At 39.8% G+C, this 15,095-nt stretch overlaps 1 protein-coding gene across 24 annotated transcripts in view; it reads right to left on the reverse strand.

Annotated features, from left to right (window-relative positions):
* Positions 1-15,095, reverse strand: part of EPB41L2 (erythrocyte membrane protein band 4.1 like 2) — a 210,822-nt gene that overhangs the window by 102,763 nt on the left and 92,964 nt on the right. For 13 of the 24 annotated variants that reach the window (XM_069598420.1, XM_069598413.1, XM_069598427.1 and 10 more), the window contains exons 2-3: positions 2,595-3,058; positions 1,638-1,856 (exon numbers count right to left, since the gene is read on the reverse strand). In XM_069598420.1, coding sequence (XP_069454521.1) covers positions 1,638-1,856; positions 2,595-3,044 — 669 coding nt within the window. In that variant the 5' untranslated portion in view covers positions 3,045-3,058. The remainder of the gene's footprint in view (positions 1-1,637; positions 1,857-2,594; positions 3,059-15,095) is intronic. The other 11 variants (XM_069598428.1, XM_069598426.1, XM_069598422.1 and 8 more) reach the window with 1 other exon arrangement.

A 15,095-nucleotide genomic window follows, 5' to 3' on the forward strand; every position in this document is an offset into this window, starting at 1 on the left:
AAACAGTGCAACTGAGTCAAGTTCATAACACCATTCTTTTGTTTTCTGTTGTCCCTACGCCTACTCTTGAGACATACCATATTATTCTCTGTGTGAGTTCTAAGATTTTTAATCATCTGTTGCCATTCCTTTTCTCAAAACAACTAAAATATGAGAACAATTGTAGCTAAATGAGTAAAATAAGTTCTACCTAACTAAGACAAAGGTAAGTAAGGACTATGAAGCACTGATCTTAAGAGTTCAGTGGTCAGGTTCAAAACTTTCACAGTCAAGGTCTGGAATCCTGATTCAATCACTAGTTAGCTATGAAATTTGGGTAAGTTACTTAACCTCTTTGAAGTCTTGTATTCCTGATGTGAAGAGCTGACTCATTTGAAAAGAACCTGATGCTGGGAAAGACTGAGGGCAGGAAGAGAAGGGAACGATAGAGGATCAGATACTTGGATGACATCACCGACTCAGTGGGCATGAGTTTAAGTAAACTCCAGGAGTTGGTGATGGACAGGGAGGCCTGGTGGGCTGCAGTCCATGGGGTCACAAAGAGTCAGACACAACTGAGCAACTGAACTGAATGGAAGATAGGGAATATCCATAATAATACCTATCTCATATAGAGTCTTGTCAGCATTACATGAGAAAACCCATTTAAAGCTCTTGACATAATTCTTCAACAAACATTAGCTGTTAGTATATGCCATAGTATGCCCTGGTAGATCAGCTGGTAAAGAATAGGCCTGCAATGCAGGCAACCCCAGTTAGGCTCCTGAGTTGGGAAGATCCCTTGGAGAAGAGAATGGCTATCCACTCCAGTGTTCTTGGGTTTCCCTGGTGGCTCAGATGGTAAAGAATTCACCTACAATGAGGGAGACCTGAATTTGATCCCTGGGTTCGGGAAGATCCCTGGAGGAGACATGGCAACCTACTCCAGTACTCTTACCTGGAGAATCCCCATGGACAGAGGAGCCTGGCGGGCTACAGTCCCTGGGGTCACAAAGAGTTGGACACGACAGAGCAACTAAGCATAACACAGCAAAGTACACATCATGTAAATAAAGTAATTTAGCTATGAAAAGTAACAAACTTTGGATTATCATAAAATTATAGGCATTAAATGCTTTTTAAAAATTACATTGACTTTGGTCAGCATCAGTGCTAATCAACTATATGTTTTGCAAATCAAGAGTGTCTTTTAATTAAATGAGTTAGATTTTAAATCAATACCTGTCTCGGGATGAAAACACTTGAGGTTAAACTGCTGAAATTTCATTACCCTGAAATTTCAACCTACTGCAATGTTTCTCAAGTCAAACACTTATGGCCACAGGTAATTTCAAGCTATATAATGCCCTTTCAGAATGGACAACCAGCCAATACACATGATCAATACAGCCTGACAGAACATCGGTCCTGCTTATCTTAAAGGGTCAAGAACTACTGTTTCTAATAGAAATGATGTCCCTCTCCTGTGTTTTCTTTGGTTTTTTTTTTTTTTTTCCTTTTTAATGTTAAATTTTGACAAACTAGTTCATAGGAACACAAAACTCTATTCACAGTGCCAGGCCACAAATGAAGGCAGAGGATACTTTTGCTGTCATTCCACACAGCAAGACAGCTCTCCACCCAGCACCCTGGCTCACCTCGAGGTCGCAGCTGTACTCAGAGCCATCCAGGAGGGTCACTTTACACTGGACAGTTTTGGTCTTCTTGGGGGCTTTCAGAGAGGCCTTCTCTGCTTTTAGCTCATTGGTCTGCACTTCCTTTGTCTCCCTTTTTGCTGCTTCATCCAAAATTTCTGCTTCCTGTATTTCCTTCACCTTCTCTTCTTCTCTCTCCTTACTTACTTCTTCAACAAGCTGCTGAGGGGGAAAAAAAAAATTAAGTCCATAGTAAAGGTGACCAATTTGCAGAAGATGACACACACTAAAAAGAAGGATCTTTAGTAGGAACTGTGATTTATGGTAAACACTGTGAGCTTAAGATTTTAAAAGACTTTGAAACTTTCTCAGAAAGGGTATTTCCCACATCTCTCCCCCAATCCACTGCCAATTTTCTTATTTTGCCACTTTGGCAAAATCAGCATTAAATGAGTAAAAGAAACTATGTCCCAGCAATGATGTTTAAATATCATGTTAAATAATAAAACTCCTATTATAATTACATAACCATGGCAAAACTTAGGCTTCAATAGGCAACCAAAATGCATACACATACAAATCTACTTCTTCCTACCCCTTAAACACTGAAATAAATCAAAGATACAAAAGCATGTATTATTTAAGAAGCGAGATGATCCTTGCCTGAGAGTACTTGTCTAACCCTAAAATGAATAAATATGACTTTTTTATGATCTGCATATACAGGGGATTTTTCTTTTTTTTGCTTTATATTGAAAGCTTTAAAAGGAATAACAGGAGAATGTTGTGGTAGACCCTCCAAGATCCATATTCCAGATACAGTAAGCCAAAGCAGTATCTGAATACAAGAAATCTGGAAATGGTTCAAAACAAATCCTTTCTGTTAAACCTGGTTATGCCATCAAAGCCTTCACTTCCAGACAATCACTTCTCAAAATACTGTGTCTCCCGACTGCTCACCAGAGGTTTCTCTTCCTTGACGTCAACCTTAATCTCCTGTTGTTTTCTCTGAGCTGTTTCTTCAGCATCACCCTTGGCCTGCCTTTCTTCTTCAGGAAGAGATTCCTCCTTGTCTAAAACCTGTTCTTCCACAACAAGTTGGGTAGGCTCTTTTTTATCTCCTCCATCTTTGGCCACTACTAAGGTATAGGACTTTTGTTTCTTAAGCCAAGGGGGTATGAATCGAGAAATCCCCCGGCTCTCAGATGGATCTTTCTCTTTCTTCTGGCGGCGTGGGCTACTTTGGCTTTCAGCTGGAGGAGATGACTGGGAACCTTTTTCCTCCTCTGGATCAGATGTCTGATTCTGCTGATTTTCTGCTACTTCTTTCGGTTTCTCCTTGGTTGCGTCTGCTCCTAACTGGTCAGACTCTTTCTTCACTTCAGATGCGGAGCCCACTTCAGTAGTCATGGTCACAGCTTATTCTAAAAACAAAACAAAACCACCGAGAGTTATTTTATAAACTCTCCTCATTTTAGTTTGGAGGCAAGGGGCAGGGTCAAGAAGGGTGGGGAGGGGAATGGCAAAAAGATGACAAAGGAGAACACACATTTTTAAAAAAAGGTTCAGAGGCATACGAGAAAATGGAGACTGCTATCCTTAATGTTTAGAAATCTCTATCAGAATCGAAGAACCAAAACTACCATCACAATAGAATTAACTGTGGTTAATTCTACAGTACAGAGAAAACTTCAAATCATCAAGAGTTCTAGAAAAAGTAGTTACTGTTCAATTTCATCTAGGTATGAGAAACTAATCTACTCCCCAAATTTTTAGGGAAAATTACTTTTCTCTATACTTAGTTTTCCTCATTCACAATAGTAAAGCTACTGACATTAAGCTACAATATTAGGCTACTGATAATGCTAGGAAATCCTGAGACATATTTCATTGCAATTTCACAAATTAAAACCAATATCCAAAGAAATGTTAGGTATAATGAAAACAAATTTTAAGTACTGGGTACCTAATTGTGAGAAAATTAAGATGGCCACAAATATCTTTTTTGTTCCAATATTAAACCCCATAATTCACCATCACTATTCCAATGTAAGTTAGTCTTTAAGAAAGGCACTAAAACTATAATCAAAACTCCAAAACTCCATACCACCCAACCTCAGACACAATTTTCTTAGTATATGTGATTATAGAAAAATATCTAGGGGTCCCAATTTAAACCAAATGAAGACATCATAGGAGTGAAGGAAATGCATCTAATATTCAATCCTATCATAACTAATGAAAACAAAAATTAAAAACTGAAATTAAATCTAAAAGTAACACGTTGTCTAAAATTTACATAAAGAAAGAGGGACTTTCAAAGTATCATAGCAGCACTGATATTAAAAAAAAAAAAAGCAACAGGCAGGCACATGAAAAGATGCTCAACATCATTAATCAAAGAAGTGCAAACTAAAACCACAATATACCTGTCAGAATGGCTATCCTCAAAAAGAACACAAATAATGAATGTTGGCATGGATACTGAGAAAAAGGAACTCTCAAACACTGATAGAATGGAAATTGGTGCAACCACTGTGGAAAACAGTAGAGAGGTTTCTCAAAACTCTGAAAGAACTACTGTGTGATCCAGCAATGTCACTTCTGGGTATATATCAGAAACACACACACACACACACACACACACTAATTTGAAAAGATATACACACCCCAACGTTCATAGCAGCATTATTTACAATTACCAAGTCATGGAAGCAAACTCCATACCCATCAATAGAAGGATGGATAAAGATGCAGTGTATATAGCCCATAGAATACTCAGGCATAAAAAAGAATGAAGTTTTTCCATTTGCATCTGGAGGGTACTAAGCTAAATGAAATAAGTCAGACAGAGAAAGATAAATAATGTACGATATCACTCACATGCAGAATCTAAAAAATACATGGGTGAATATAACAAAATAGAAACAGATTCACAGATACAGAGAACAAATTAGTGGTTACCAGTGGTGAGTGTGAAGGGGGAACGGGCAGAATAGGGGTAAGGGATTAAGAAGTACAAACTGCAGAGTACAAAATAAATAAGCTACAAAGATACATTATACAACATAGGGAATATAGCCAGTATTTTATAATAACTGTTAATGGAGTATAAACTTTAAAAACAGTGAATCACTATGTTGTACACCTATAACTTACGTAATACTGTACATCAACTATGCTTCAATAAAAACATTTTTTAAATAAAACAATTAGGCAGGGACAGCAGACACAGCACACTCTCCTTGCTTGCCAATGATGACAGCACTCAAAGGCCTGGCACCCTAACCAATGGAAAATTTCACAGCTATCTTCAAAAGTGGTACAAACTTGAAAAGTTCAAAAAACAAAGTACAGTGGATTTTTATTTTTTTAAGATTTATTGAAGTATAATTCACATACCATAAAATTCACCCTTTTAAACTATACAGTTAATGATTCTAAGTATATTCAAAACATTGTACAATCATCGCCGCTCTCTAATCCTAGAACATTTTCATCATCCCAAAAAGAAGCCCTGTGTCATTAATAGTTACTCTCCAACCTCCTCTTCCTGCAGCCCATGGAGATCACTAAACTACTCTCACTTTGTACAGATTTGCCTATTTGACATTTCAAATAAATGGAATCATACACTATGTTGCATTTTCACTTAGCATAAGGTTTTAAGGTTCATCCATGTTGTAGTAAGTACCAGTACTATACTTGTTTTTTTAATTATTCACCTCTATTGCAAATTATATATCTGAGGAGTCCAATATCCAAAATAAACAAAGAACTTTTTTATATGCAAAATATTTGTATACAAAATATACAAACAGGAAAAGGAGTACGTCAAGGCTGCATATTGTCACCCTGCTTATTTAACTGATATGCAGAGTACATCATAAGAAATGCTGGACTGGAAGAAGCACAAGCTGGAATCAAGATTGCCAGGAGAAATATCAATAACCTTAGATACGCAGATGACACCACCTTTATGGCAGAAAGTGAAGAGGAACTAAAGAGCCTCTTGATGAAAGTGAAAGAGGAGAGTGAAAAAGTTGGCTTAAAGCTCAACATTCAGAAAACGAAGATCATGACATCCGGTCCCATCATTTCATGGCAAATGGATGGGGAAACAGTGCAAACACTGTTAGACTTTATTTTTCTGGGCTCCAAAATCACTGCAGATCATGACTGCAGCCATGAAATTAAAAGACGCATACTCCTTGGAAGGAAAGGTATGACCAATCTAGACAGCATATTAAAAAGCAGAGACATTACTTTGCCAACAAAGGTCTGTCTAGTCAAGGCTATGGTTTTTCCAGTGGTCATGTATGGATGTGAGAGTTGGACTATAAAGAAAGCTGAGCCCTGAAGAATTGACACTTTTGAACTGTGGTGTCGGAGAAGACTCTTGAGAGTCCCTTAGACTGCAAGGAGATCCAACTAGTCCATGCTAAGGGAGATCAGTCCTGAGTGTTCATTGGAAGGACTGATGTTGAAGCTGAAACTCCAATACTTTGGCCACCTGATGCAAAGAGCTGACTCATTTGAAAAGACCCCGATGCTGGGAAAGATTGAGGGCAGGAGGAGAAGGGGACGACAGAGGATAAGATGGTTGGATGGCATCATCGATTCAATGGACATGGGTTTGGGTGGACTCCAGGAGTTGGCGATGGACAGGGAGGCCTGGCGTGCTACAGTTCATAGGGTCACAAAGAGTCGGACACAACTGAGCAACTGAACTGAATTGAACAAAGAACTCTTACAACTCAACAGTAGAGAACAAAAAAGAATTATTTTTTAATGGGCAAAGGCTTTGAGTAGAATTCCTCCAAAGAAAAAATGACCAATAAGTACTTGAAATGATTCTGAACATTATTAGTCATTAGAGAAAAGCAAATCAAAACCACTATGAAATACCACTTTACATCCACTAGTACGGCTATAATCAAAGACAATAACACATACTGGTAAGGTTGTTGGAAAATTGGAACCCTCAACATTGCTGGAAAGAATGTAAAATGGTACAGCCACTTGGAAATCAGTTTGGCAATTCCTCAAAAAAGTAAACATGAAGTTACTGTATGACTCAGCGATCCTACTCCTGGGTATACACACAAAAGAAAAGAAAATATATGTTTACCCCAAAACTTGTAATGAACTTTTCTAACAGCATAATTCATAACCATCAAAAAAATGGAAACAACCCAAATGCCCACCAACTACCAGATGGATAAACAAAATGTGGTCCATCTATACAACAGAATTGAAGCAGTTTTGAAAAGGAATGAAGTACTGATACATGCTTCCATAAGAACCTTAAAATCATCATGGTAAGTGAAAGAAGCCAGATTGTAAAACAGCCATTTGTATATAATTTCCAGAATAGACAAATACTCGAGACGAGGAGTAAACTAGTGGTTGCAAAGGGCTAAAAGGAGTGGAGAATGGGGAGCAACTGTTAATAGGCACAGGGTTTCTTTTTGGGGTAATGAAAATATTTTGGAATTCGACGTGATAGTTGAACAACCTTGTGAATATACTCAAAACCACTGAACTGTAAACTTTAAAGGGGTGATATCTCAATTTAAAAATAACTTTTAAATTGTCATATACTTCTAATAGGTAGGCATAAAAACATTCACTTAGTCAGCCTATATTTCATGGGCATAGGGCTTCCCTGGTGGCTCAATGGTAAAGAATCCACCTGCTATGCAGGAGAACACCTACAATGCAGGAGATGCAAGTTCAGTCCCTGGGAGGGGAAGATACCCTGCAGAAGGAAATGGCAACCAACTCCAGTATTCTTGCCTGGAAAATCCCATGGGCAGAGGAGCCTGGCGGGCTACAGCCCACAGTGTTGCAAGAGTCAGACACAATATAGCGACTACACCACCAACAACCACCACAATGCGCCAAGTACTAAGCACATGAATGAAGACTACCTTCAAGGACAGTGGGTAAGTCAAAAGCATGCTGCTCAAAGAGCACAGGATGAACACTTAACCAGGATTAGGAAGAGAGAGTTATCAGACAAATCTTTCTGCAAAAGTCAACATTTGAGTTGCTTTAAAATAATGGGTCAAAATGGGAAACATGTGACAGACATAGGCAAGTGTGTAGAAATATGAGAATACTCCTCCCACAGGAAACTTAAAAGTACTGAACAATAACACACTGTACAAGTGAAGTGGGGGCTTGTGAGTGGAAGGAGGAAGGCGAATTGGTGATGATGAAGTAGGAGAAACAGGCTGAAGCCAGAACACAAAAGGTTTTGTGTGTCATGCTAAGAAAGGTCTGGAGGCTGATTTAAAAGCAATGAGAAGTCATATAAGAGTTTCAAGTAGAGGAGTAAAGTAATCAAATTCATATTTGGATAAAATGAGAGAAAAGAATGAGATGAGAGGATGAAATACAGGATGAGAGAAAAGAATGAAATAGAAGGGTATCTAGGAGGCTGATACTATAATCTAAGCATGAGAAGACAATAGTCTACACTATGGCAGAAGCAATTGGGTATAGGATAAGAAATGAATCTGATGGTCAAGACAAAGATGGAACATGACGTGTCATCTATCTGAAACCAGCAAGTCAATGAGAAGAAAGAGTCCAGGAAAAGTTCTAGCTCATGAGAGACTGAGATGCTGTTAGAACCATTCATGGAAATAGGGAACACAAGGAAAAGAAGGTCTGGTCGACACAGACTTGATTTTTAGCTTATTGTGACTAAGAAGTCTGTGGAGGTGTTCAGCTGGCCACTTGACACACAAGTCTTACAGGGAGACCACATACACACTAGAGATACAGATTTGGAAGCTGTCATCACATGAGAGATAACTGAAAGCACAAGTAACAGTGACATCACTGAGGGAAAAGGTATAGTTTGAGCTTCGAGGGCTCTGAAGAGAACCTTCTAACCACCGATATTTAAGGGACAGGTAGAGGCACAAAGGTGAGAAGAAACACACGGTAAAACAAGATTAGAGCACAGTAATGTCCTTGAGGGCAATGCTACAGAAGAGGGAATAGTTAGGTAACTATATTAAATATACGTCCATCCCGGACGAGCCACCCCCCCCCCCCCGGCAAAATAAATAAATAAATAAATAAACATATGTCCAATCTTACACCTTGTTTTTACATGCACGAAGTTCAAAATCATGTCTTCCAGTAAGACTCTTATGAGTACTTGAACTAGCTCCACATTGCACAGAAAATCTTTTTTCCTTCTTTAAGGTACCATTTTCCAGGTACCAATTAAGTGGAAAATACTATTTACACTGATCATGAAATGAGCAAAGCTGACTTTTGGCAATATTCTCTCATTACATTTGAAGAGACAAATCAATGCCCTGGTAAAAATTAAAACAAAAATGCCTCATACTTTTCTAAGCCAACCAAGATAATTGGCACTTCTCGAACTACTTTAGCTGTGAGAAACAATCTGGAGACTGATCAACGAAAGCTGATTTGGGTCAAAATATTTCAGAGGCAATGAAATATAAAACTGAAGTTTCCACTATTACATTAAAAGTGTTCAGTTCAGTTACTCTGTTGTGTCCGACTCTTTGCAACCCCATGGACCGCAGTACGCCCGCCAGGCTTCCCTGTCCAACACCAACTCCCAAGCCTTGCTCAAACTCATGTCTATCAAGTCAGTGATGCCATCCAACCATCTCACCCTCTGTCGTCCCCTTCTCCTCCTGCCCTCAATCTTTCCCAGCATCAGGGTCTTTCCCAATGAGTCAGTTCTTTGCATCAGGTGGCCAAAGTATTGGAGTTTCAGCTTCAGCATCAGTCCTTCCAATGAATATTCAGGACTGATTTCCTTTAGGATGGACTGGTTGGACCTCCTTGCAGTCCAAGGGACTCTCACGAGTCTTCTCCAACACCACAGTTCAAAAACATCAACTCTTTGGCACTCAGCTTTCTTTATATTTTCTTTATATTTAAAAGTATTAATATTTGCATTTTAATCATAAAATCTATCACTGCTTACCGGGTCAGACATCACATATATGATTTCTGCTTCTCACAACATCCCACAGGGTAGGTATTAGCCCCACTGTACAGTAATAAGTGGAAAAGTGACTTGTTAAGTTACTTGCTAAGTGACTTGTCTAAGGCCAATGAATGGAGGACCACACAGCTGTGTACACCTATATTTTGTTATGCAGTCACACCTCCATTGTATATCAAAGATTGAATCAACCAGAGCCAATGCCTTAGTCCTCAAAAGAAGATTCACATCAGTCTATCAAAACGACTACAGAATAACATGAATCTATTCTGTGATTTGCTATAATTAGCCCAGCGTACATGTTTGTGTGCTGTGTTGAGTCTGTCTCTTTGCAGCCCCATGGAATATAGCCCACCAGGCTCCTCTGTCAGTAGGATTTTCCAGGCAAGAACTCTGGAGTGGATTGCCATCTCTTTCTCCAGGAGATCTTCCCAATCAAGGAACTGAACCTGCATCCTGTGTGTCGGTAGGCAGATTCAGCTTCTTTACCACTACACCACATGCGAAGCCCTCCCCTCCCGCAAATAAGAAATGTACAGAGGCATTCTCACCACAAAGAAAACCATATCTGAAGGCTACTACCTGGCCATGCAGCCACCATTGAGCTGATGGATCAAAACCAAAGACAAGGTGCTACCACAGATACAAAGAGCACAGATAAGCCACACTGCAACACTGAGCCTCACAGAGCAGTCCTCTTCAAGCACAATGTACTCGCTAGACTTGTTTCAAGAATTTCAAAGCCGAGCAGTGTTGCCCATCAAAGGGAAATTACAACACAAATTACAATGGAAATGGCTAATTGGATTGTAAATATTCAACAATAAGGGTGGATATAATTTATGTAAATAAGTACCTTCTTAAAATAGTTTCAAGAGATCGTGTTTAGATCAAACCTAAACACTACCTTCTTTGTTGATAAAACAGTTTCTTGAACAAATTACCACCATCAAGAAAACATGATTATAGCACATCCATTCACCATAATTATCATGCCTGTACCACTCAGAGTTCCAAATGTGCATAAGTCTTTAAATACCACTGCCCACGAAAATGGAAACTCCTCCACTAAAATGAAAGCCCCCTGAGGGTTGAATCTTGGGATCTTTCTTTTATTTCACTGCTATGTTCCCAGCATCTAGACTGGCACAGAAGGGACATCAGATAAATATTTACTGAATGAGTGTTGTCTTCATTTTATCTTATCAACAAGGAAACTGAGGCTCAGCAAGACTAAGCTGAGCCTGAGACTCTGCCTGAGATTACAAAGCCAGGTGGGCAAAGCCAAAACCAGAAAGCACTCAAACTCAAGCAATGCTCATTCCACTAAGCTTTAATTACACATACCTAAAATCCATCATTAATATAGTTACATAACATACTAAGTAAAGACCACCCTACTTATCAGCAACCAAAGAGAACACTGCTGTGAACAGTCAGCCCATTAGACAGGCATGAGCTTTTGACACAATTACCATGTTGGCAAGCTCCATCTGGGTTGATAAAAGCATTCATTATTGTAATAGCTCCATGAGAAAAAGCACACATCATTTAACACAGAACCAAGCAGAAAACTATCATCAACAGAGGAGCAGCACAGGTTTGGTAAAGAGCTGTGTTACATGAAACTACTCTTTTTTCTGATGTTTAAAAGAGGAGGCAGGCTCCAAGGTGTTGTCACTACCTCTAGCCTAAACTATCTGCCCTGTAATATTATGCTAACACCATTAGCAAAACACCAGCCCATAAACAGAGGACAACAGTAAGCAAAGCCAAGCAAGAAGATACACAATCAGAACACTCCTACAAAGAACTTCAAGCAGAACTTCATGTTCATTATTGGGTCCAGATGTTTCCTTAAAACCAGCGCTACTCTAAGAGCCCTCACTATTAATAAAATCCCTGTCCAGGAGGAAGAGGGCAGGAGCTGCTGCCCACTGAGCAGCTCCCATCCTCGGCTGAGATCACAATCAACAGGAGGTCTTTGATTTCTAGCGTTATCCCATTCGCTAGGGAATTCGAGATTTACAGAATGGGGAACATCCATTTCTAAACTTAAAAATGGGGGTACAGGTATGGAAAGAGGTTTTCCTTTGAGACAGAAACAAAACTGTGCAAGAAAGACAATTAAACTTTAAAAATATTGGCAACGTGTACACAGTTCCAATTTGGTCACTTTCCAGTGTGACAAATCCTGTTTTTAATCCATCATTGTGCCTGGGCAGAGGATATGGGGAGCCACTTTCTGATACACACAATCACTTTCTTATGTTCTTCTCCCCAAACGGCCTGGATCCCAAGGAAAGGTCTTTTAATACACCTACTACCTTCCTTTAATGCATGGAATGTGAGAAAAACAAAACAGCAACCTCCAAAAATGAATGACTAAGCAGTTACCTAACTCTGCTTAGGAAGTAATAAGAGCGATGCTTCTCAAACAATTGTCAACATTTTTTTTAAGGGGAGGAGGGAAGATGAGGAGGAAGAAAGGGAGGAAAGAAGAAAAATATCTGGAGAGGGAGAAGGAATAACAAAAACAGGCAGGCTGAGGGCTGACTGAAAGTAATTCCTCTCCTTTGTAGGTTTATTTTTCTTCAGTGTCAAAAGGTCTAGAAAATACTATATCCCATATCCAAATACATACAACTATATTTCAAAGGGACTATTTGTTAAATTATCTATGCAGTGAGGGTAAACAACAGTTATTTTTTAAATAATTCAATGCTGCCCACCCTAGTTACCTTAATAACACATTACATCGTTTGTTTGGTTTCTTTTAAAGGGATAAAGGGCCTATAAGAGCGACAGAACTATTCCTATAAAGATATAAGTAAACATCTGGTTTAAATTAAACCCACATATACAAAAGATATGAACTGTAGCCCTTTGCTAACTCAAGTCTAGGCAGGATCGGATTACATTCAGAGCATGAATTTCCTCCAGCCTTTCCACTACTTTTTAACAGAACTCAAATTTTGTTCAGCTTTTCTCTCTTTTCCACATGCATGCCAGTAAAGGGTGGCTCCAGGTCAGGCCACAGGGTAATGGCATTCTGGTGTAGGGTAATCATGGTAGTTCCCCATCCCCTTGCCAGGAAAACATGTAAAAGTCTGTTGGTGGGCTCCTGGGGAAGGACGCTTCTTTCTAGAAAGAGCCACAAGAGGAGAAGGCCCCTCTCCTGCCTCTAAACATTGTGTATGTGATTCCCAGAAATGCTGTTACCATCTTGAATAATCCATGAGGGAGAAAGGCCTGGAGACAAACTGACGTATAGCAGAAGGCACTGCAAAAGTTACAGAGAAGAGGACCAGCCTACTATGCATGCTACCAGAGACCAGGCTCTGTATTCGAGCTTCCCATTACGTGAGATAACATACTGCCCCCTATGGTTTAAACAATTAAAGCATTGGAGTCACTATTAGTCTCTGCATATTCTGAGGCAAGAGAAACTAAGCCCTAAGAAACTAGGAATACATATAGTACCAGCTCAGACAATTAATACTCCCCACTGGGTTTTAGAGCCCTCCTGCCTAAAAGCCATGGTTGTCCAAATGTTCCACTTTTTCCACACGTTCAATTTTTTAAAACCTAGTATTAGAGTTAATGGTCTTCCCTGGTAGCTCAGCTGGTAAAGAATCTGCCTGCAATGCAGGAGACCCCAGTTCGATTCCTAGGTCAGGAAGATCCCCTGGAGAAGGGATAGGCTACCCACTCCAGTATTCTTGGGCGTCCCTGGTGGCTCAGATGGTAAAGAATCTGCCTGCAATGCAGGAGACCTGGATTTGATCCCTGGGTTGGGAAGATCCCTGGAGGAGGACATGGCAACCCATGCCAGTATTCTTGCCTGGAGAATCCCCATGAACAGAGGAGCCTGGCAAGTTACAGTCCAAGGGTCATAAAAAGTCAGACATGACTGAGCAGTTAAGCAAAGCAGAGCACATTGGAGTTAATATTAGAGAGATAAGCCATTAATTCGTCATTCTATCAACTTTAAATAAAAATGAAACAATCTATCTTAGAGTTCAAAGCATGATTCCCGTTATTCATACACTGGAGAGGAGGGTATGTAAAAATCAAGGCATTATTCTCCACAATGTCCAAGCCCCAAAACACCTAAGATAAGTGCTAAGAATCTGATTTCTTAAAAGCAAGTCTCTGCTGTTCTCATTAAGAATCAAGTCAAGAAAGAAATCTGAGCAAGGCAAAGTCTTTTCCGCAGGCAACTAGGGTCATCCTAGGAACAGCTGCCCTTTCCTGGAGCTCAGTATACCAGAGGCTGTGCATAAATCATTAAGGATCCCAAAGCTACATACCATCATTCTCATAATCAAAATGCACATAAACCTTGTCGTTTGGGGCGCTCCAGCCTCACACCCTCATCAAGGCGATAGAGACATTCAGAACGCTGTTGGCTCCTCGTTAATCAATTACGAACACTGAGTTGTGGGGTCAGAATTATCAATGAACTATGTTTGCTTCAATTCCTTCTCTCAGATGGAGCCCTGAATTTTTGTTAAGGCCAGAGCTGGAGCTACACTCTTTGTGTGCGAAACCAACTATAATCTTTGGATAAAATAACATGATGGTTTGAAGATCAAGTCTAGGAACTGAGAGACCAGGGTTAGGATTTCAGCTCTTGTCTCATACTAGCCACGGAACCACGGACAAGTTATTGAGACTCACTGAGTCTCAGTTTCCTCATCAGCAAAACAGAGATATTTATCCATACCCACTGGGTGACTCTAAGGGTTAAAGTTAGACTTCCCTAGCGTCTGCCTACAATGCAGGACACCCGGCTTCAATCCCTGGGTTGGGAAGATCTCCTGGAGAAGGAAATGGCAACCCACTCCAGTATTCTTGCCTGGAAAATCTCATGGACGGTGGAACCTGGTAGGCTACAGTCCATGGGGTCACAAAGAGTCAGACATGACTAAGCAACTTCACTTTCACTTTCAAGGGTTAAATTAGATGTATACATAAAGTGCCTGGCACAAAATAAATTCATAATAAATGCTAGGTCACGGTCATCATAGAAGGATTCTAAAAAAGAAGGGACAATATCTGTATCTTCACTAAGGATATTAATAGTAAGAACAGAAATAACAATAAATAATGATAATATCAGCTATTGGCTGAGCACTCTTCTAGAGATTTTACATGAAGCAATTCCTTTAATACTCACAACCGTTGTGGGAGAAACTAAAATGACTTCCATGCTGCAGATGAAGAAGGTAAACAAGGATCAAGAAGGTAAATGAGGATCCACGGCATGAGCAGAGCCACACAACCAGTAAGTAAATGGAAGAGGCAGGATCCAAACCCAGGCCATCCGGTTCCAAAGACTTCAGGCAATCCTGCCAGCAATCTCAAACAACTTCTCTGCAGTGTAACCAGCATCTAGCACAATTCCTTAAAGTTCATCACTTGTTGAAAAACAAAGATCCATAAACTAT

Source organism: Ovis canadensis, chromosome 8 (genome assembly GCF_042477335.2).
Source record: "Ovis canadensis isolate MfBH-ARS-UI-01 breed Bighorn chromosome 8, ARS-UI_OviCan_v2, whole genome shotgun sequence".
Lineage (NCBI taxonomy): Eukaryota > Metazoa > Chordata > Mammalia > Artiodactyla > Bovidae > Ovis > Ovis canadensis.